Source organism: Gadus morhua, chromosome 6 (genome assembly GCF_902167405.1).
Source record: "Gadus morhua chromosome 6, gadMor3.0, whole genome shotgun sequence".
Taxonomy (NCBI): Eukaryota; Metazoa; Chordata; class Actinopteri; order Gadiformes; family Gadidae; genus Gadus; species Gadus morhua.
In genome coordinates, this window is record NC_044053.1 from 17,867,979 (window position 1) to 17,892,110 (window position 24,132).

General features: G+C 42.9%; 2 protein-coding genes across 2 annotated transcripts; both read right to left on the reverse strand.

Annotated features, from left to right (window-relative positions):
* Window positions 1-723: 723 nt before the first annotated feature.
* On the reverse strand, window positions 724-13,186 carry pggt1b (protein geranylgeranyltransferase type I, beta subunit). The gene is made up of 9 exons (XM_030358902.1): window positions 13,010-13,186; window positions 12,410-12,528; window positions 11,457-11,521; window positions 11,065-11,216; window positions 10,636-10,768; window positions 8,781-8,826; window positions 6,016-6,200; window positions 5,259-5,367; window positions 724-3,234 (listed from the first exon to the last, which is right to left on the reverse strand). The coding sequence occupies exons 1-9, from the start codon at window positions 13,177-13,179 to the stop codon at window positions 3,077-3,079; spliced, it is 1,137 nt and encodes a 378-aa protein (XP_030214762.1). The 5' UTR covers window positions 13,180-13,186; the 3' UTR covers window positions 724-3,076.
* A 148-nt stretch (window positions 13,187-13,334) lies between these two features.
* Window positions 13,335-20,997, reverse strand: ccdc112 (coiled-coil domain containing 112). Its single transcript, XM_030358903.1, has 14 exons — window positions 20,936-20,997; window positions 20,549-20,655; window positions 20,281-20,402; window positions 19,946-20,035; window positions 19,598-19,673; window positions 19,362-19,488; window positions 18,955-19,074; window positions 18,256-18,393; window positions 17,970-18,088; window positions 17,355-17,475; window positions 15,851-16,018; window positions 15,323-15,421; window positions 13,759-13,904; window positions 13,335-13,524 (listed from the first exon to the last, which is right to left on the reverse strand). Exons 1-14 carry the CDS (start codon window positions 20,978-20,980, stop codon window positions 13,494-13,496), a joined length of 1,509 nt encoding a protein of 502 aa, XP_030214763.1. The 5' UTR covers window positions 20,981-20,997; the 3' UTR covers window positions 13,335-13,493.
* Window positions 20,998-24,132: the final 3,135 nt, after the last annotated feature.

A 24,132-nucleotide genomic window follows, 5' to 3' on the forward strand; every position in this document is an offset into this window, starting at 1 on the left:
ATATTCCAGATGGGTGTCAATAGGTGTTGAAAATAGAGGGGAATTAGGACTAATGTCTGAACAGGAGATGACGCCTGTTCATTGCTCTGATGGACAAACGGGGTATGATAAGGAATGATAACACAATATAGTAAATCAGGGCGAGCATCAGGCTTGCTGTCATATGGTGGGAGGTTTCAAGCAAAGACCTTTATGGAGTTTAACTGGAAATCAATTATATGCTTGGAAAATGTTAATAAATATGGAATATTGCTAATACATAAATTAATGAAGGAAAATATATTTGTTCCTCAAGGAGGTCGTTATACAGTAGACCAATATAAAACAGACTATACGTACCATACAATTAATGGAATCAGAATGACAAGAATACTGTTTAAATGAGTTGAATCATTGGATCCTCTGACAATTTAGAGTTAATCCTTGAGTTCTGAAGTTACAAGGGAAAACATATGGTGTAGAAAGGAAAATAATGGTTTGTGGTGAATTTATTTAATCAGAAGCCCTGACACCCCCACTTTGAACGGTCACACACAAGTCATATTGGTGAAGACAATAACCAATAGGAAGTGATGTGGAGCAATATAAGTGAACGACTATTTTAGCAGATTAAGTTCTAGCACAGGGAATAACCAGTCAAGATCATGACAAACTACTCAGAATAACAAAGATGGTCTTAAAAGTGCAGCACCACAAAAGGCAGTGGAAAAAAAGACGAAGTCCTTCGAAAAAGGTAAGCATTTTTATTTCACATAAGTACAATGGCCACTGCCAATATCCAACTTAATTTAGTCCCTTAGTTTCCATAACTAACCATAATAAGCCTCATATAGACACTATCATCTCATTTCTAGGGCTTTAAACCACTTTCCATTTGGAGCTCATACACATTTACATTTATTACATCTACGCCGGGGAGATTTCTACGCAGCATTAAAAAAATAACAGTTTATTCACTTTTCTGGCGTCTACATGTTAACATCCACCCCATATCATTCAGATCCCTCTAGGCCTCAAGGTGACGGTGTTTGGGGGAGGAAAGGAGATGCGGCACAAGCAGGAGTGTGGAGGCGCAGCCCTGGTTAGTATAGCAATAAAACCCACGCAGCCTTTTCTGTGTCTGCTCAGCCATTCATTAATTCTCAAAAGGGGGATAGATAGGAGTATTCATGCTTACCTCTCTGAATCACCTCCTCCTCCCTGCCCTCCCATTTTTCCCTCAAGTAAATGATTGATCGTGTGAGAATATTTTTGGAACTCGTTTTGGCCAAAGCACTTGATCTTAGTCTATTAAGCAAATAAATGTTGGAAGAATAATTCAAATGTACACTATTGACTTGTTAGAGCAAGTTAAAACCATACAGGCAGAGTGGCTGTGAGTCTAGAATAAAGTATTGATTAATCAAACACAGAACAGAGTTATTCTACAAGAGGCACATGTAGAAGAATAAGATGAGAAAAATGCTGCATGTTGCTTTGGCTCGTGTGCATTTGGAGACCCACCTGAGCCGAAGTACTTCAGTTTCAATGCTGCGATGTTAATTTGATTCCATCTTCGTATTTCTTTTGCATTTATGGTTCTTACTAATACACACTACATGAATATTCAAACACAAAATAACTCAACGTGTACACACGCACAGGAATCAATGTACATCTTATTTTAACCATAACATTTGTACAAACATTTTAAAATGAACATTGTACTCAAAAGTAGTAAAGGCAAATTCTGAAGTTAGTAAAGTAATTATACCGTAAATTCCAAAATAATACTAGTAAAACCAAGCAACGAATGGTGAGAAGGTTATTCAAAACATGGTAAAATCCAAAATACATTCATTAAAAAAAATAATGAATTGGGTCATGAATAAAATGTACAAGTCATAAGGCTAAGGTAGTTGTAATCAGTCCAGAAACAACACTATTGGATATAGTCACAGTGAGACAGACACCGCTGGGGTTAGGAAGAGAGGAGACTAGCCTGCGCCAGTTCAGCCTAAATAATTGATAGGGTGAATCCTTTATTTATTGAGTGATGGGTTCCATTGCAAAAAACAAACAAGAGTGTTGAGGAGGGGCATTGTTTTGTTGTAGGACTTTGACCAGAGCACATGAGGTAAAGGTACCCCTAACCAGCTTTCCACCCTCAGACAGGCCGATCATCACCTTAGATGGTCGGAACCATGTGGCAGATGTGTACGTCTGTTTTTACATGTGTGACCAGCTGGGAAGATGTTCCTAATCCCCCCTCCTGATCGTGATCATGAGCATGTCAAAAGAGGTGAAGGGTGTGGCTTTGGCAGAGAGAGAGAGCGAGTGCAAGCCAGTGTCAATGCAGTGCGAACTGCATTAAAAACAAACGATACCTGCAAAATGCTTGGAGAACGAAAGGAGAATACAAGCCCTAATTTAGCCTCCATTTCACTCCAGTTCAACCATCACATGAAGTGGACAACCTCAAGAGGGACTCTGTAGCCGTATTTTGAAAGGTGTTGAGATGGTTGGTGAGCAGCTCGGTGTGTAGAGGGAGGGGGGCTGGGAGGGGTATACCATCTGCATGACTGGAAGGCATCAACAAGTTCAGAAGCAGGTCAAGGGTGCGGCCCTTGGGAGATGATGGGATGTTTGAGGGGGATGGGAGGAGGGGGGATTGTTAGAAACTGCGCTTCTTGATTTTTTCATCTTCTAGTTCATCTTCTTGTCTTGGGGGCATGATTTCTCTGTATTTTGAGGGGGGCTTTGCAGGCGATAGCAGGAACATGAAAATGTTTTTAAAAAAGAAACATTATTTAGTCCTGCAAAAAAGGGCTCAGGGATCTGAACTTTGGACCTTCAAACGTCTACACATAGACCCTTCGGGTCGGTCCACGAGCCAAAAGCGCGAAGCCGTGGCAAAAAAACAGCCGTGTGTTGTTTTGATTCCGTGAAGCCGTCAACACTTAGCCATCCGATGTTCCGAGAAAATAGAATATTCTACCTGATGTGTTCACAGCGTGTTGAGATGAGATGGCTTGGGTGGTGAAAGGGGGGGGGGGGGGGGGGTTGGGTGGTGTTGGTGGGGATCGGGGTGGTGCTGTCAGGTACAGCTGCTCACGTTGTCCCTCCATGCCTGCTGCAGCTGCTGGAGGTGCTGGAAGGCTCTCTGGGTGACGTTAAGAGCCGGGTGAACCTTCATCAGTTCGGGCTCACCCAGCAGAGACAGACCGCACAGGCCGAAGTAGGCGTGGAGCGGGTCTAGCGGAGAGAGCGAGAGAGAGAATGAACTAGGTCAGATGATGTGGGGCATCACAGCACTGCAACCGTCACAACACCTGTGCTGGATGGGTACGTTGTGCAAGCTCTTCAGTGTCAGCCACTGCTGCTCTAAGGCTGTCTCCCCAAAGTCCCTATTTTACACAGACTTGCGTCTTGTGGGTGTCATGGTCCACGATATTTGAACACGCTTCAAATGTCGTGGAACATGACACTGAAAGACAGTGAAATATGCCTGAACAAGCTGTACCCATCTCAGCATGATGACAGGACACATTTCCTGGTCTTGCTGCAAAAAAGTGCTAGCATGCAAGCTAGCTCTGTAAACAAAGGCAATTTCCTTACATACAAGTTGGTTTTTACATCAAAAAATTTCTCTTATTTTTTAAGTACCAAATCAATGTTTCACCAGCAATACTAACACTGCCTCTTTTAGATTGTTATCTATCAATTCAAAGCAGTTGATTGCCGCGATTTGTTAAACCGATATAACGGCCACTACATTATATAGGAACATTATCTGGCTGCTTTCCTTAGGAATCATAAATAATGCAGAGTTGCACTCCATACCCTCTAATCCCATGGGAGCGTCTAAAAGCAGGCCATACCAGTAAATGGAACCATAACTGAATTATAATGAAACAGCAAATTAGCCAATGTATCAATCAGTCCTTTAAGCCTGTCATGAGCACTCCGATCAGCTGTATAGATTTTCCATGGTAAAACCATTATCTCTATACAAGCTCAGTTCAGTAGGAAATTAGCTATTGCTCGTCTATGCCATTTCATAATAAAAGTCATTCTAGTCCAACAGTTCAGCCCATACAGAAAACTGAACCTCAAGAATGAGCAAGATCAAGCAAGCCATCGCAGTGTACACCACCTATATGGGGCCGCCATTTTATTTACCCCTAGTCCCTCTCCCATCATTCCAGCCTGGGTTACGACACCTATGTCAATAGAAAGAACCAAGGCCAACTGCACTTATATTCCAACAGCCTTTCCCTTTTCTGAAACCCAATTCTTAACCTTGCTTGTTGCTCTAGGATTTTACTCTGGAATAGTCTTTGTCAACGGAGGCCTTGTTGTTCGGTTGGAGCTTTTCTCCCCATTGTTCCCCGCCGGGCTTCTGTTTCGTGAGCCGTTTGATCTTTGCACAGCCTGAAACTAGCTTCAGAACATTTGTCATAAATTAGACATCACACAGGATGGACACACACACACACACCTGAGGTTTAGAGTTACCATTGTTTTTTCCACTGACCCAAAGTCACCCAAAGTCACCCTGGTAACCAAAACTACCGTGATCTCTCTACACCTGCGTTGGGCAGGGTTATGCGACATACAAGCGCACAAGCACACACACACGCGCATGCACACAAATAAAACCAAACTTTCATTCATTATACACACAAACTTGAACGACAACACAGCTAAACAAGATCCCATGTCTGTGTTCCTACAGTGCTGAAAAAAGCTCCATGTATTGTTGGCATAGCTTTTAGCTCCTAACCACATGCGTCAGCTGCATGCATAATCACATTAATAAAAAATACATTCATAATGACGTTGGGAGCCTGTCCCCGTCTCTACTAAATGTCTTGGGGCATAAACCCAACGTTAAGCCACCCCGACAGAAAAGGAAACGCATCCGAGAATGACTCAACCAATGTAAATAAAAGTCCTGAATGAAATGAACCGCAAATTCACATTTTCTCCCTTGAGATTCGGCGATCCAATGCTTTCCAATGGATAGCAATTCCATTGGAACTCCTTAAGAAGTGTAAACAGTGTAGTGGCTCTTTAGCGTTTAAACCCACTGCACCAGGACACTCACACCAAACATGCATTTATTATTATTTCCGTTTAACTGGTGCCTTTGTACATCGGTTTATTTCCATGCATCCACACTGCTTGCTGCCCCAATCGACAATATTAGCTGGCTGTCTCAAACAAACAAAAGGTCCTTCCTTCCTTCTCTCTGCTGGCTGGGCGTTTATATTTACCTGGGTGGCTGTCGGGCCATTTAGCGAAGCCTCCCACCAGCCGGTCCTGAGTGGACAGGATGTAGTTCCTGTTCTTCTCGTAGTTAGTGTATTGGAACACATCCAGCAGCTACGAGGGAGGGAGGAGGGAGTGGAAAAGGATTGGAGAAACAGTACAGAGAAGAGTGTCTGCAGGTTGAGGAAAGCCTCTTATCTTTTCTCTGGGGAAGAGGAAATAAATTTTGGTTTGATGTGTTGACCTTTTAACATTGGATAGGGAAGTTCCGTATCGTTGAAGTTCATTGAGAATTGTTACACATAATTATCGTTCATTTAAAATGTTTACACAACTTTGTGAACGTTGAAAAGGTGTCAATCTATTATGAAAAATGCTATTTCATAGAGCCTCATTGTTTAACACTTTAACACTGGATTGCAGCAATGGCTGAAACACGTTAATAGACAGAACGGATTCTCAAAAGGCAACTCGGTTCCATGTAGGCCTTGCACCAAGGTTGTGCGTGAGTAATAACAGTGGGGGAGGGGTAACAAGTGCGTCTGCGTCCACACGTCGCCCTGTTCAGAGCATCATATAGACGTGAACACAAACAGAAAGAGAGCGCGAGAGGGCCTGAACCGCTCGACGCTTACAAACAGCCGTGTTGGATGCAACCCGCACGGCGCCAACGAAGGAAGGGGCGGTACGACCCAAAGGCCCCGCCTCTCCCCCGCCTGTAGGCCCGCCCCGGCGGGTGGAGGGCGTGGTGCGGTACCGTACCTCCAGCGTGGCGCCCACCCAGAAGGAGTAGCACGTGTCCACGGGCTTGTTGGGCCGGCCGTGGAAGCCCGTCTGCTGCCTCATGATGCACCAGCGCCGGATGCGGTCCAGCTCGCGCTCGCTCAGCGTCTCCTCCAGCCGGCCCATGAGCCTCAGGGAGGCCACGGCGCAGAATGTGGAGCCTCCTGGTAGCAAGGGGGGGAGGGGGGGGGGGAAGAAAGAAAGAAAGAAAGAAAGAAAGAAAGAAAGAAAGAAAGAAAGAGAGAGAGACTTGTTAGATCAGTGCATAGACTGGGGTACAGCACGGTGAGCCACGCAGACAGATTGAATAACAAGTTGGGACGTGGTGCACCCACAGGTTATGAACCACTCTCAAACCATCAGGGGACGAGGAGACAGAATGTCAGAAGGACATATGGACTAATTCAGAACTCAAAAGGGCTCTGGTTGAGAAGGTCAATCTACCAGAATAGAGACAGACTAAGTACACACAGGCTACAGCACAGATCAATCGACTGTATACCACCACCTTGAGACGGAGTGAGTTGGAGTGCTATTATATTACTAATTATTTTTCTTCTTTTTTTAGATTCAGGCCATGAATGAGCTAGGGGTTTAAACACTGGGGTTCAACCCGGAGCCTTTCAGCACCAGTCCAACCACTATTTTGCCCAACAAACAGAACATGTTAATTAAACACACACAGGCCTGAAACGTCAATCTAGCTGAACACTCACAGATAGGCTGGCAAATTAAATACAGAGGCTATGGCACATTACAATACTACCAGGACAGGTCCTGCAACACCACACAAACGGGAGATAATACAACAGAGAGGGTTTGAATGAGTAGGCCGAAGAGACAGCGGTATTCAATACAGAATTCCCACACTTAAAAAAACAACAGAATTATAACTTCAGACACCGATGTGGGTTCTTGAGGTGCAGACAGGGTGCAAATCACTATCCCCATGCAGTGTGCAGTATTAGACCATAACTAAATACGAGTCGATGGAATGACAACACCTTAACCTTAAGCCAAGATATAGCAAGATCTATCTTGCAATATTTGAATAGGATGTCAATTGTTCATTAGCATAGTGCTGATATTGTATCCACCCTAGCATGCTTCCATTACATTAAGACAACAATGTAATTGAATGGCTTATGGCTTTTCTTAGCAAAATAAAATGTTGTCACGTTGGTGCTTCCAACAACAACAAGAAATTGGACACATTTTTGGTTAAAGCAACAGGGGTTATGGAAAACCCCCGTTTACATTGATGTTTAACGCATGAGGCTAAACTATGTTTCGTTTTTCAGATGAATGATGTTTATTGACAGGTGTGAATCATAGCTTATTCAGCAGTGTAAATAGAAGCTACTCAAAGCATGATAAAATATGTGTGTGCATGCATTCGTACATCCACCCAGCCATCCCCCATAAGCTGTTAATCAGCATTGGAGGGATGGGCAATCAATCACATCCAATGACCCATCCGCCAGCTAACCATTAATCATCTGCCAGCACTTCGCACCGCAACCTGCACATTGGGTATAAAACACTGGCTTTGCCTATCTGTGGATGCGTGGGGGTGAGAGACAAAAATCCCTAGCCAGAGTGAGGTGTGTGGTTATGGTGTAAATCAACCCACAAGTCAATCCCTGTCACTCCTCCTCCTCTAATCAGTGCTGTGCAGTGTGCCATGGGCTTGAGGCCCAGTGGCTGCGCGGGAGAGGAAGGCAGAGCCTCTGTGAAAGCATCACTCTGGGCCTGGCTCAGCTCCTCATGCCCTACACTTGGGACACCACACCATTAACATGGCCAGCCTCCGTCGTTTCAATTATGCACAGCCTGACCCCGCCCACTCCAAAGTGTGATCGATGGCGTGAAAGACAGTGGTCCTTCTACTACACCGCTCTCTTATAATACATATTGCCGGAGGAGGTATTGGCAGTAAACAGGCCGTGGATTAATGGGTTGGAAGCTGGGTTAAATCTATCGTACAATTACGTACGCCGTCACCCCCCTCAACAGCAGGGTGGGCTAGGTTGCCGTTGGGATGAGCTAAAGCCTTTAATCACAGAATTAAAAGGAAGCGGTAAATTACAGCTGTGCGATAGAACCCAGTCTATTCTAGCCTACTGTATTTCTACATGAAAGTAGGGCCAGAAATAGCGGCTACTAAACGGGGCCCGAGATCTAAAACGGGATCAGGCCGTCGGGCAGTATGTTTGGTGACCCCAGGGGTGCCCATATCAAACTGGTCATAAACTCTGTGTGAGTTTCGAGGGAGGGGTGTAGAGATTAATAAGACCACGAGCAGACACAAGGATTTGAAGGGTTAATCCTTTCATACCAGTTACTCCCATCACTTTACACAATGTTCCTGCCTCCAGCATTGGCAACACACCAACTCATTTCGATCCAACTGCAACCACCGTCCTAGTGTGTGTTTGCGTGTGCATGTGCTTGTGTATGGTTATAAAAGATACCAGTAGGTGTTAGGAACCTGCCATGGCATATTAAGTGAACTGTAAGAGACTGCAGGCATGTCTGTGATATCTACACTATTTATAGAAACAATGTGTTACTATATTGGGCAGGAGCCCTGCAGCAGACACAGAAAAAATGGTTATTGTAAAATGTGTTGCATTTTAAATAAAGTGCAATTACACCTATTCACTAATTTCATGTATCTTTAGACATACAATTGTATGCATGCATAAGGGTCAACAACAAATGAGTGTGTTATTTTTGCTCACCATGTGACTCCAGTCCCGCTCCCTGGCCAATCCCGTTGTCGTACGACTGCAAAAGGGTAAAACAACACAAAAGGAATGCTTTAAACCTAATCACTTCTTTTGGGACTGCTGAAATGCTGATGTATCAGCAAGTAGATCAAACATCAATTATTTCAATTTAGCTGAAAGGTATCTGCAAGCCACCCTGGCTCTGATCTTACAAAGGAAGGGGTGTTCGGAGACAGACAAGATACATTCATGTCTTCATGGTTCATCCTTTGTAATCCCACAAAAGCTGTGTGGTTTCCTTATCTCGACCACTAAAAGCCAGCCGACTGACTGTTGCTAGGCAACCTATGAAAACAGATGCAAAGAATGGAAAATTTGACTTTCCCGCCGTGTTCCTCACAAACACACACAAATTGAAATGTGTGGATTAATCCCTGGGTTTTAGACTGAGATTTAGTAGTTCAAATCATTTAAAGCAAGAATGACAGCTGCAGTGATTTTTCTAAAATATAGGTTACATTCTTTTTAAGTGATGGCTGCATGTAAAACCTACAGAGTGAAGGCTTAATATTTGGTTTTAGATTATACATTAGGCTATATTTAGGTCTGGAAGATATCCGTTTTCCCTTTCAGTGGTTGAATACTGATGACAATAACATTAAGATATCACAAAGAGAACGATGATGTCTCAACCATTTGAGAATGGCCAGCTTCTGTCTAGCATTCTGCTTTACATGAATTGTAATATATGCAAAGGATATGATGAGGGATCATTTAAAATGGGATTTGTCACACGTAAATTTACCATCTGGGCAATGGACATGACAAGGCTAGTGCGAGTGCGTGAATGCGTGTGTACGTTTGTGTAAACTACAGGGAAACTTTATCTACAGACATTTCCCTCAAGGGGGCGGATGGGCCTGAAAACGTTTTTGAAAGAGAAACAAACTGTCTGCAGTTGAGCTTGCTTCCTGTGTGTGTGTGTGTAAGACAAGCATGTCATAATACACCACACTTTTGTGAATTAAAAGGTCAGACCTTAGACTGGAGCCGACGTGGTGAATGAGATAACAACTATCATCTCTCGGGGCTTTGGTTGTAGAGTAGGCTTGGCTACAAAACTGAGACAGATCTCTTACAAACCCTTTACACACAGAGACAATGCTGCAGAAACTGATCCATTTCATAGGATGGAACAATTTTCGAAACTCAAGATGCAGGGCCACTATCGATGTTCCACTAAATAGTTTCAATGACAGGTATTTAGTCGCACACTTATTTAAAACTCCATGTTCTTAAAGCTATTTTTTGCTTTATAAAAAGGCATTTGTAAATAGTTGTCATTGCACAAGATGTATTAAAGCCAAGAAACTAGCAAGCTTCGAAAACTGTGGTCTTCAAGGTATGGCATAGCACGCACACACACACACACACACACACACACACACACACACACACACACACACACACACACACACACACACACACACACACACACACACACACACACACACACACACACACACACACACACACGTACACACTTAATCGACAATTTGTGGTGAGCCCATTATTGCTCTTCAGTTCTTAGAAAGATCCTAGTAGGATGATAAAATGAACCCAAAGGTTCTAGGATCATACCTCAATTGCCACATCCTGCCAAAAAGTGTCTGATAATGACTCAATTGTAGTACCCTGGGCATGTGTGTGTGCGCAAGTGTGTGTAAGAGAGTTTGAGAGTGTGTGTGGGTGGGAATCTGTGTGTGCGAGTATGCGTGTGTGAGTATGTGCGTGTGTGAGAGTGAGTTTGTGTGTGTGCGGAAGCGTGTACGAGTGTGTGTGAGAGTGTGTGCGAGTGCGTACGCACCATACTCCTCCTTATGTACTCGATGGCCTTGTGGATGTCCATCCCAGACCAGTCGTCCAGCATGTAGCAGATGCAGGCGGCGCAGTAGATGAACCGCATGTCGTTCTCACTTCCCTCCGGCACTGCGTAGAAACTGTCAACAAGATCAACACACCCACACACTTTTCAGTGCAGTTCCCAGAGGGCCAACCAAAGGTTCAATGCCTTGCTCAAGGTCACTGGAAGCCGCTATTAACCCTAAAGGAACGTCTGCGACTGGGCAGGAAAACCAGGTGGAAATTCTCATGCACAAGGATAAAACAATCTATAAAAATTACAACCTCTCCCCTTTTCAGGACCTGGAAGAGCCAGGTCCAACCACTGCGCCACGATTCAACTAAGCTCAGCTCATGGAGGCGTTTAGTTGGTTTTTCTGGTGCTTGGACCCACCTGCCATCCTCAAGCTGCAGCGCCTTCAAGCCGGTCAGACAGGCCCGCTTGTTGACCCGACTCAGGTCGTCTCCTAGCAACAGCAGGGAAGCCAGGCCCGTGTAGGTCATGGCTATGTGGCCGCTGTCGTACGGATGGGCCATCCCTGGACCCTGGGTAACACGAGCAGCAGTGCACGTTGACATTTTATGTTGTGTTCACTTTGATTGCCGTACATGAACAGGCACCTCAAATGTCAGGGCTAAGGGTATTCGATTAAAAGCAAAGTTTGAAATTCAATACATTACTTTACAAAAAACCCATTACATCAATAGCAGAAAAAAATGTGACTAACTGCCAGAAAAAGGAAAGCTTCTGGATAATTTTACATTGCCCTGAGATATGGGAAATACCTTGGAGCTGTAAGGAAGTCCAATATGCGATGATCCCCGAAAGCCACAGCGCTGCATATTGGATTCTACAGGGAGAACAGGAGGTGCTGAACTCAAGGGTAGGGCTAGCAGACATATTTGCACACAACGTTGGCGCTTCAAAAAGTGAACATGAACTTCGAGGAAAATGAAATAGCCTGAAGGCAGTCTTTCATCTTGACAACATCAACTAACCACAGCAGCATCAAGCCATCCTTTGTGTCTGCAATGTGCTGAATAGAGTGCTTGGCACAAGTCTAGGCAAGCTAGACTGAGTTACAAGTTACAAGACTGCCATCTAGTGGACTTACAATGCACGTCCAATAGATAATAGACAATAGAAAACCAAATCACATCTACTCGGCTGATGTGATTTGTTTTAGATGAAAGGACAATTAAAGAACTGGTAACATAATACTGAACACATGATTGGAATTTTGTCAAATAATCAACACGATCACGTGATGACTGTGCTGATGTATTAAATAATTAACTATAAAGAAGAGTTAAAAGCTTTCCAGATAGAAATGGTCTATAATTCATGAACACAAAAGCACTTGGCCAGAAAAAAATAAAGCAATAACTTTCAGTTGAGTATCGTTTTAACTGAAGGCAGGGTTTGAAAGAGGCTACCATGGATTTGTAACACTATATCGTTGAGGCAAAGCCAAATAGATTTTATAATGACGACAAAACAACAACAACCATGTAGCATTATCTTATCCGACTTCTGCATTGAAATGGGCACCTTGTGGCATTGATAAGTTGTTATTGATAGAAATATTGTGACGATTAACCGCTGTAAACCTCCCTCTGTAACACACTTTCGTTTAGACAATTTGAGCATAGCTAATTTTCGGATTCTTCATTCGATCGACCTCAAACTTGTCGGGTGTATTGCTGAACAGGCGCTGCATTGGAAGGGTACAACTCACCGTCCTCGGTGGGTAAGACTTGGAGGGAGTAGATCCACTCAATCATGTTGTCCTTATCAATGACATGAAGAGCATCCAATACGTCTAGACCAGACAGTGCGAAGAACACGATGGTCAACCTGGAGAGACAAACACACGTCATAGGTTAGCCCTCTAAAATATGAATCTTGCATTCTAGTATTACTCATAAATAATCAAAATGGGTCTATGAATGGAGTGATAGGGCATGCTAGACACGCCAAGAGAAATAGTCAATTCGTTAGGTAAAATAGCCGTAATCTTTAACATTGACCAAAAGATGCTAAGAACAATAACAATGTCAGTAAGTTGTCAAATCGAGTGTCACCAGATGAACTGTTGACCAAAGTTTGGTCATTTTTATAAGTCATTGAATGGTCTAAATAGGCTTCCAAATATCACTACAAACGACCAACATTCCGTAGAGCATCAGCCATCATATTGTCCATGTTTTGACATTTCAACAAGGATGTGATCCAACCCTAAGGACCACATCTCTCTGGGCACAGAGACTAGCTTAAACTAGCATGAGGCTAGTCGCGTTCCTTAAAACCGATACAGTGTGTATTCTGGCAGCCGTACCTGGTGGTTTCTAATGAGGAATATCTCTCGGGTAACACCTGAAGCGATCTTTGAAAGAATCGCACATGTCGATCTTTTAAAAAGTCTATTTGTTCAAATTCTTCTATTTGGTTTCCTTCTTCCGACATTTTTGCCACCGGAATTACGAGGATTATATTCCGGTCTAACATTTTTCAAAGTAAAAGTGTAGACCAAGGCATTCAACAATGACGTTTATGCTACAAACGAAATACAATCCTATTTTACTTACGAGCATTAAATAAAGTGCGATCTTATAAAACAGGACACAACGAGCATGTTAAATAAGCATTAATTAAAAGGGCAGTTGTATTATATTGATTTTATTTGCACAAAACAAGTAAACTATGTACCAAAACCAAAACACACAAGGCACAACGTTTTCTTGAAGTCACTGCACTTGGATTAATTTGGCATTAAACAGAAAAAATTGCATGAATCCAATTTGGTCTTCAAAAGGCACTCATCATAGGCCTTGTCTCCAGGCAGGAATTGCTCTGTAAGAAATAGAGTTAAAGTTATGAAATATATACCTTTTAATCTTTTAATATACTTATTTGTAAGGTTATTTAAAGAAACAGTGAAATCTCCAATTTAAAAAAACATTCAATAACGTTCAACCTAAAATACAATTATATAAACAACCATAATCCTAAAACACAAAAGATATTTGATTTGATAATTGCAAATAAAATAATCTATTTCAAGCATTAAATAGCTATGAGTAAGACCTGTGGGAGATCTGCATCAGGTACCCTCCTCCTCTTCCTCCTTCTCCTCCTCCTCCTACTGAGTTTTCCACGCTCTTCATCCTCTCCTCCCATCCCTTGGTTGGCCGGGTAAGCCTGGAGGGGTCACGGCCCATGTGACCCTCCACCTGAATGGATTTGCATGAGACGGCGGTGATGACCATATAGCGATAACGCAACATAGACAGGTAGAATAACATGTTGTCATGGGGTGGAAACCATTATCCAGAGACTGTACGGGAGTATGTCAACGTAGACTAGTAATGTTTTTCCATGAAGTCATGTGGTGGACGCTGTTATAGGGCCCTATGAAATCCGCGATAACGAAAACGCGGACGGAATCACGGAATTGGACAATAAAAACGGAATCAACTGATAATTTTTTTTTTTTTTTTTTTTTTTTTAAATTATTTTATTAAGCAGGAAAGTATTAAAAGTAACAAAGTTACAATTTAAAACGGGCCTGTCTTAGTAAAATAACTGATTTCCAGCAGGTTCCTGTTCTTCAGCACACATAACATGCAACAGGGACAAGGCACATCAGACGTCACATTTACAATATGCAGCGGAATGCAGCGGAATTCGCCATTATTTTGGTGAAATTCAGTTTCGAGGGAAAAGGGAAACAACACAGGTGACATTAACGTCACTGAATGTTTAGCAGTCACTCGCACAACAATGTTAAAAAAAAATCCCCGGTCCACCTCGCAAACAATAGGTCCCGCTCCTAACAAGAAGCCGAAGAAGAAGTTGAAGCGCCCGTAATTCGGTTCTAACCCCAAATTCAGAGCCGAACAATATCCAAAACACTTCTATCACTCAGGTGTTTTGTAGAATATGTCAACATACTATCGATTGGAAACGCAAAGATACGTGCGATGACCACCTGAAGTCCAAAATCCATATGAAAAACAATGAACGCCGTAGCCAGGGCACGCCCCTTCAAACAACAATTTGAGTTTATAAAAAAATAGTTTATAAGCACTTTAATATTTATGTCATGTTTTTATTTGAAGCACTAAAAACAGTGCAATGTTGTGATGTTTTAATAAATGTAGTCTTCTATCTGATTAAATTGTATTCGTTCGCACTTATTTGACACTCGTTCTGATGATTTTAAGTGTAAAAACGGAATTAATGAAAATTAAAACGGAAAAAACGGAATTTGGAAAAAAACAAAACGGAATTTGGAAAAAAATAAAACGGATTTCATATGGCCCTACTGTTAGCCAGAGGGACTCTACGGAGATAAAACAATGTTTTATTGTTTTACTCGTAGCGTTTAAAATGAAGTCATCTGGGGGATGCAACCAAATTTGGAGTAGCTACAAAGACAAATGTTTTTTTCTGATTCATCTGTGAATAAGAGGTAATGGAGGTGGAACATCTCAATAATGGAATGAAGTTCAATTCACAAGTCCAAAGGGTATTGAAACTAACCTGTTAACAATCTGTTTATCGAAAGGACGGGCTGGGGTGTTTGGGGGTTAGAAAAGGTAAAAATATGCCTTGAAATCAAGTGTTTTTTCATTCAGATAACTCTTACCTTTTCTTTCATTCTGGAAGAAATTCTCTTCTCCCTCTCCACCTGCTGTTGCTCCTTCTGCTGTTTCTCTTGCAGCTTTGTCTCCACCTTGTGGAGATCCTAGAACACAGCAGGGAGGACACTCAGCGGTGGGGGAATGGAGACTCTTAAATGCTTAGATGCTTATTTTTTTTCTAACTGCAGGATGACCAAAGCTACAAAGTTGATTTTTATGTACTTTCATTCATGAATTGTTGGATGTCTATGGCAACAAAGATAAGTGTATATTTATGAATACCAGGACATACTTGTGGCAAATATGAAATCCTTATGCCTTTCGAATCATTTACACTGTATGTATGTTGATCAAACCGGAAGTCACAATGTCCAACCATATGGCCGAACATTGCAGTCATTTGAATAAAGTTAACCCAAATTAAACTCCCGGCGTGCAGTACGGCCTCATCGTTATGCTGATCATTACAAGCCCCCCCCCCCCCCCCCAATTCAAGATCCAAATCAAAACCCCATTGATCCCGTGATACTTACCCGTCCCCAAAAATGCTTGATGCCTATCGTGGCTTCCCTCCTCCTTTCCTCTGCCTCTCGCTGTAGCTCCTCCCTCCGGCTCCTTTCCTGCTCCTCCTCCTCCTCCCTCTTCAGTCGGAGCTGCTCCTCCACCACCAGCTTCACCTCCAACTGGCGCCTTCGCTCCCCCTGGTGCACCGAGACCCACCTCAGTGTATAGACCCACCTCAGTGTATAGACCCACCTCATTGTATAGACCCACCTCAGTGTATAGACCCACCTCAGTGTATAGACCCACCTCAGTGTATAGACCCACCTCATTGTATAGACCCACCTCATTGTATAGACCCACCTCAGTGTATAGACCCACCTCAGTGTATAGACCCACCTCAGTTTATAGACCCACCTCAGTGTATAGACCCACCTCATTGTATAGACCCACCTCAGTGTATAGACCCACCTCAGTGTATAGACCCACCTCAGTGTATAGACCCACCTCAGTGTATAGACCCACCTCATTGTATAGACCCACCTCAGTGTATAGACCCACCTCAGTGTATAGACCCACCTCATTGTATAGACCCACCTCAGTGTATAGACCCACCTCATTGTATAGACCCACCTCATTGTATAGACCCACCTCATTGTATAGACCCACCTCAGTGTATAGACCCACCTCAGTGTATAGACCCACCTCAGTGTATAGACCCACCTCAGTATATTTTTTCCATTCATGAATTTTTGTAGTATGAGAGTATGTGTCAGATAACCAACAGTTTTGTCATGTTTTGTATTCCAAGCACTTGAGTATTGATCGATCGATTTATCGGCCGATATTCGCGTTTTTTACGTGTATCAGCATTTGCCGATTATTTTTTTCTTTTTCCTTGATTTACATACAGTTCAATAAATGTTCATTTTTTAAATTGAGACTTGTAACATTTGTTATCATCATTGTGTCATTTTTATGATGTAAATTTGAGGGACTAAAGGCAGTATCGGCTTAGCCTCGAAATCCAGACCCACATCTAGAAAGCTGTAAGGTCTGGCAACGAGTAATGAAAATGGCCCAACTTGAGGCGTGGCACCAAGCATGCATTTGAAAATATCACTGGATAACACACATTGAATAACACTACGAGCAATCAGAAGAATACAAGGGGTGACATATCCAGACCAGCGGAGCTAACTAATAGATAAGACTCTTGTCGTATCCGGTCGGTAAAACAGCAACGCTTTTGGCCCGCCTATTTCAGATACACCGATGTGATTGGTTAATGCTCTGGGCCAGGGGTGAGTATATTGCTCGTTCCAAGAGTGACTCGCTGAGCAAATTGAAATTGTTCTCTCGTGAGAACTCTGGATTTCCAGGGTAGTATCGGCTCCAAATATGGGTTCAAGGAAATCGGTATCGTGTATCGGTTAGCGGCTAGGGCTGATGAAAGAAAATCGGTATCGGTATTCAGTCAATCCCTACACTTGAGTCACTTTTTCAATTGAAGAGGAAAGAAGAATAAAACTCCACCTTGGCCCGTCTCCTCTGGTGTACCTCCTCGGCCAGCCTCTCTTTCTCCTCCAGCTCCTCTCTACTCCTCTTCTCCAGCTTCCACTCCTCTAGTCGCCGTGCTGCCTGCAGCCTCTCCTCCCTGAAGCCATTAGCGTTCAAAAAAGTGTTAGGCAATTACTCTGTGTGTACGTATACACACACATAGAGATATTCTCCTCTTTGATCTACAGTTCAATCCTTTGGGGACAATTCCTGGATTGGTTTCATTCCCACACAACAATGGCACTTATGATCAAGTATTCTGTGGATAAGTTATTGGTGAAATCTGGTGGGCTCTGGTTCAGCTCCTACTGGGAGGCCAATTAGCAAAACTCATTCCTCTGGTGGTCCCACTCGAATCCATTGAATCAATAAAAAGAAAACCTATGCGATGCTAAGCAAGATATGGAATTCCATGCCAACCAAGCGATGCTAACCAAAAGGTGCTTTGCTGTTATATGCTAACCAATCTATGACATTCCATGCCATGCTAACCAAGCTACGCCACACTGTGCTATTATATTCTATTCTACGCCGACCAAGCTTTGCTATGATAACCAAGCTATGCTAAACCAGCTATGCTGTGCATCTCGCCTGTGCTGCTGGGCCTGGTTCTTGGCCTCCTCCATCCTTTCGGCCTCTTCCACCTCATCTTGGCCCTGTATTCTAGCATGCTGCTCTCGCAGGCGGCTGGCCCTCCACCGCTGAATCGCCTGTAGAACAGAACTACAACCGTCAGGACATGAATTGTTACTATCAAAGGGGAAACGTCATCATAAGTTCATCATGGCGCAATAGCAAATATGGGGTTTTCATCCATGATGATGGTATCGTCATGACAGCTGAATGTCCCGTGCGTGTATCCCTCCCCCCGGTGTACCTCTCTCTTCTGGTCCTGGAGCTCCAGCAGCTCTCGGTACCAGTCCTCGTGCTGCTCCACCTCCTGCAGGCTCTTCCCAGGCAGGTATAGCACGGCTTCCTTCCTCAAGGCCGGCCGCCCAGCGTGCCTGGTCCACACCTTGACAAACAATACAGATACAACCACAATAAAATGATGCAGTTATGTTAAGCCGCTTTCACACACACACACACACACACACACACACACACACACACACACACACACACACACACACACACACACACACACACACACACACACACACACACACGTTATTTGCGGTGAGTTGAAAAAAGTTGAGTCCTTCGAAAAGATGGCCAACCGACTTCCCCAGGACATATCTATTAACTTCTCTAGTGTGTCTGTCTCGTAATACATGCAGGTCAATTGTTCAGTAAACCAAGGCTCAGTATATCAGGTTGATTCGGAACGACCCACCGTGTGTCTGAGTTTTGTTTGTAAGTCTGGGTGTAGGAGGTGGAGGAAGGGTCTTCTATTGTAGGCCTGTAAATGTTCTATTACCATGAGACTGTTCAGTATGAAAGCCGCCTCTGTTCAAAGCTTTTCGGGCACACAAACCCAAAACAGCAACGAACAAAGTGCAAGTTGAGGGTCACTGTACATCTCTCACACATTGTCCTGCTCTGTGTCTCTCCTCAAATCACAGGGGCAGAATACCTTGAGGAAGGCTTGGTGGTCGTATTGGTCCCAGCCACCATGGAGGCCGCCGGTCTTATGAAGAAACGACTCAAGGGCCCTCACTTCAGAAGGCATGTCCCTGTCAGTAGCCCTGTACCCCTGAAACAAAACGCATTAACCTCAGGCTGCTGCTGAAGTACTCAAGAGTCACATTCAACATATAAAGCCACGATGGGAGCAGGCCCAGATTTAAATGGATTCTGGAGTGGGTTTTTAAATATATCCAGATGTTAGTGTAAAATAATTGTAAGTATCAAATAAGGAATTGATTTAAATAATTGCCTTATTCATACTTCCTATTGAATGTCAGCACAGCAAGCGATGTAGAGGTGTCAAACGGTACACTATCCAATAACAACACTATTGTGTTGCGTTGGGGGTCGTACTCTTAATACTGTCGCTGGGGCCGCTCTGAGCTCCGATCTAGCAGCCAGGGGCCAGGTGTTGATCTTCCTGTCGTACGCAGAGATCTCCTGAGAGCCGGCCTTCTCCTCCTTGAGGAGCTCCTCAAACCTGGGAGAGGGGGAGCAGAGAGAAGGAAATCCAGCTGCTCACGTGTGATTGAAACCACATCAACCGATCGTCTAAGTTCAGCTGTTATCAGCGGAGGAGCCCCCCTTACCGTAAGCGCTCGTTCTCTTTGAAAGTGCTGATGGCCGTTTCCACGTCGGCCATTATTTCTTTGAGCTTCTCAATCACTGAAAAGAAAATACAAAATTTAAACAACAAGTCAAATTGGGCAGATATATTTCAAAAATGCATTAACAGTTCAACCCGTGTCAAAATTATCTTGAAACAGCATGAGCAGTTACTTTCGTTAGCCTAGCATGCAATCAGCTATTTAATAAGAAGATTGATTTTTGTTAGGGGTACATTTATAAAAGTTGAAAATACATAAACCCACTATTTCTTTGTAAAAGCTACTTTTATAGATAGTAAACACACACTGACAGTAATATTGTTGTCTTACACTCTGGTGTGGGCTTCACGTCAGTGAGCTGTCTCTGGAACCTTCTCACCCCATGATGAACATTGAGCAGCTCCTTCTCGAGAGTCATCTCTAAGAGAACACATTACATTTCCAGAAGGCCTCTTAAGCAGTACATAACTGTGGGGTCCAACATGGAGAGGCAGGATGGTGTACTGATTGATGGGTTGGACTCACAGAAAAACGGGTCTTGGTTTGAAACCCGAATGACTGAAATCTATCACTGAGCAAGATATCCAAACCCCTACCTTCTCATTAACGATATATATCTATATACCTCTCTGCCTAAAATCAATGACTTTTCATCGAGCACCTACTCTCTGCATCTCTGTGTTCCTTCAGAACCTTCTCGATATCCTCCAGTTCTCCAAACCAGTCGCTCCAGCCATTCTTCTTACACTGAGCTCCGAGATTCCGCTCCTTTTCTACCTTCTCAATCCTGCCGAAAAAGAATAACACGTAGGCCAGCAGTTCACATGTCAAGGTTTGAAGTCCTAAACACAACATTTCTTTAAGAAATGCATTTTACACTTAATGTGTATATCATCCCTGTGGAAAGACAAGGATGTTAGTGTCTCCACTCACTGTCTCTTGATCTTATCAGCCTGCCGGAGGAAATCTGCAGCTTCCTCTTGGTCCTCCAACCTCTCCACTCCATTTAATTGCGGTACAATGCTGAAGTCCTCGTCGCCCTGTTTCGGTCATTTTAAGCGTATACTTACTTGTGAAATAGGAAACGGTGATAATTATATCATGATAATCATCATGATGAAATCTTATTTCATAAGAGGATCTGGGTAACGATACCTGTTACCTCAATAGAAAGCAAGGAGAGCCCAACATAACTACGACACTTTGTTGTTAGCAACGGCAACAACGAACAATACGTAACTTATCGCTCTACCGTGTCAAAGACATCCATTTATTGGCAAATATTATATTATGTCTACTGGTTTTAATGAAATTCATTACCTCATGATGTTCATCAACAAGCCCTGCTGTTGTCAAGGCGGCCATATTTAATTGTATGTAGAACCAACTTTTTAAACTCAGAATATTGTTGTAGCGACTGTTTTGGCCAGAAGAGGTCACTGTTACTGTTTCATTTGGGTGTACTATACACTGACCACTTCTAACCCATGTCATCTGAATCTAGGATAATCTAGTGCCACCTACCTCTCCTTAAACGTCATTGTATCAATCTATAATCCCTGTCATATTAGAAAAAATAGGAATTATTTATTTTTGATTGTTAAATCTATTACAGCAGACAATCATCCAAGACAGCGACAAATACCACCAAAGTGAGTTACCAATATCCTGAACACATGCACACTGTTCTTGGAAATAATAGGATCATGGCACATTTGATTGACATACCCAGGACACGTGATGTTAGCTTTCTTTATAGGCATTGCATCATTTCTCAATGATCCATCTACTGCATCTGTAAATTTGTCAAATCATTGGTCCAACTTTAGTTATTTCTGAACCATTATTTTTTATATTGTCCTGCAGCTATAATTACTATGCGCTCCAGCCGAGAGGGTGGGACGAGAGAGAGAGAGAGAGAGAGAGAGAGAGAGAGAGAGAGAGAGAGAGAGAGAGAGAGAGAGAGAGAGAGAGAGAGAGAGAGAGAGAGAGAGAGAAATACAACTTCTTATAAATTATTGAGCTCAGATATTGGGTATCTACCAAGGTTCGAAGGCTTTTGAAAGTGTACGTCCGTTTCTGCAGCCACTTTGTGGAAACATCGCACACACAAATTCATGTTCAGCATGTTGGGATAATAGGTTGAATATAAACATTATTTTTGACATATGAGGACTTAAGTAAAACATAGGAAGTAGGCTGTGTACTCAGAACACACAATAAGGCATACAGAAGTTAGGGAGAATATATTTATACCTGAGAGGGATTAGTTTTACACAATCATTTAAGATTTGCTAGTGCCTTAATCCATGTATTATCAAACGTATTACCATTGGTAAACACATTGCAACATGTATGTGTTTGTGTATTGTGTGTAACTCTAGTCGCACACGCTTTAAGGCTGTTGCTCAATGTTTATTGGATTTTTATTGCCCCCTTTGTAGGGTTAAAGGGTTAAAAATGTTGACCAACCACTACATAGACTACATGCATAACATGCACAGACAAAAGGGAAAGTATGCTTTTAAATGCTTGAACAATTAGACACCTTAAGATTTAGAGACATGTACATGCATCCAAAAACCACAAACGCTGACAATGACATGTACGCATGCTTGCACGCAGGCAGACACACACACACACACACACACACACACACACACACACACACACACACACACACACACACACACACACACACACACACACACACACACACACAAACCACACAAACCACACATACACACACACAACCACATACACTTAGATATACACACGGACACAAAGTGACAAACTCACACAATGTTGGCTGGATATCTAGAAATATGTTCAATCTCTTAATGTGATCTTCTAAAAAGGAAACTGAAAAAGTGAAATTAACAGTCAACAAACCTACATACGTATTATAGAATAAACTTCACTGAACAGTTAATTTGAATTTGTTTTGAGGGGAGGGCTATAGCAGTCCAAATGCCGATCTTGGAGCGGTTCATCTTTCAAGTCATTAAGTTTATAATCCAAGGAACTCCAGTTCAGTCACCCTAGATATCAAGCATAGGTGGGCAGGAAGAGGAAAGGGCTGTGGGGGTGTTGGGGGAAGGGGTCTGAAGGGATCGTTTATTAAATTACATTGTATCAGCACTTCCAATCTTAGAAACCTCTCCAAGCCGGGCCATCTGTGCTTATGCCATAAGGTCTTTCATTACTGTAGTTTCACTCCCATTATGAGGCATTGAAGCTCTTGTCCAACGCACCTCCCAAGAAGAGCTTGTAACCTTAGCTGTTACTTAACCTCTGCTCTCTGCGAGTTTAGAGGACTTCACTGCTACTCTTCACCATGCATGACCCCTGCCGTAAACGCTCAGCTTGGGCAGCCCAGTAAAGAAAAGCATTTGCCCAGTAAATGTGTTCGCCTCAGCAAGAGAACATGTCAGCCAAATTAATATCAGTCATATTCAAAATATGCAGATATATAGTGAGATGGTGAGACCTTATAGTTTTCATATTTGTACAAAATATATTTTTAAGTGTTTACACAAACACAATGTTTGTGTTATGAATGTGTGCATGAATGAGTGTGTGCGTATATGTGTGAGTGTTGGTTTGTGTGTGTGTATGTGTGTTTGCGTACGTGTTTTTGTGTGTTTGCATGTGTTTGTTTGTATGTGTGTGAGTGTGTGTGTGTGTGTGTGTTTGTGTATACGTGTTTGTGTGTGCGTGTGTGTGTGTGTGCAAAGCCAGGGCAATCGGCTTTAAATGTCACCAATTGAAGCACATTCTCAGCCCCCACCGCCAAGTGAAGTGCTACTTTCCCCCTGGTAGGCTCCTGCAGCCCAGTCAATGAAGTGAGTAGGAGTAGCTCTCATCCAAAAATATATCACATTTTGCAAAGAGAAACATATCCAAAGATATTTGCGTTGTGCCATTTTACATTTGAATAAGCAACAACTTGTTGTGCAGTTTTTCCCAAGATAGCACTCAGTTCTTAGAGGGTCCCATGGTGAAACATTGCACTTTCTACAGGCCACGCACGTGCGTATGTGGGTGAGTGCGAGTGTGTGTGTGTGTGTGTGTGTGTGTGTGTGTGTGTGTGTGTGTGTGTGTGTGTGTGTGTGTGTGTGTGTGTGTGTGTGTGTGTGTGTGTGTGTGTGTGTGTGTGTGTGTGTGTGTGACACTAATTTAGGATCTAAGAGAGGAGCTGATTGCTTGCATGCCAGCCATTGGTTGAAGTTTTGGCGCATATTTGCTGCGTTGCAATCGGAGTTGTTGTGTGGTAGTGGTTCCTGCAGTGGAAGGATCTAATGCATTGAGATTATAAAAAGTATAAAGAGATGTAAGGGGAAGTGTTTGGTCCTATCTTTCGCATGCCTTGAAAAATAACAATATATTCTAGTATGATCTTTCCAAAACACACTCAAAGTGTTTTGGAAAAAATATTAAACTTAATATTACGACCATAGACAAGTTCCAGATTAACTGTGATATTGTAATAAGCTATATACTATGTTGTTCTAGAT

Bases quoted from the DNA above. Each gene is read 5' to 3' on its own strand.
- pggt1b (XM_030358902.1), bottom strand. From the start codon at position 13,179: ATGTTAGACCGGAATATAATCCTCGTAATTCCGGTGGCAAAAATGTCG. The intron at 6,201-8,780 runs GTGAGCAAAAAT...CCTTGCTACCAG, and splicing joins AGCGGGACTGGAGTCACATG to GAGGCTCCACATTCTGCGCC. The intron at 5,368-6,015 runs GTACGGTACCGC...CCTCCCTCGTAG, and splicing joins GGGTGGGCGCCACGCTGGAG to CTGCTGGATGTGTTCCAATA.
- ccdc112 (XM_030358903.1), bottom strand. From the start codon at position 20,980: ATGGCCGCCTTGACAACAGCAGGGCTTGTTGATGAACATCATGAG. The intron at 20,656-20,935 runs GTAATGAATTTC...TGACCGAAACAG, and splicing joins TTGTTGATGAACATCATGAG to GGCGACGAGGACTTCAGCAT. The intron at 19,075-19,361 runs GTACGACCCCCA...GTTTTGTTTCAG, and splicing joins CCCCAGCGACAGTATTAAGA to GGGTACAGGGCTACTGACAG.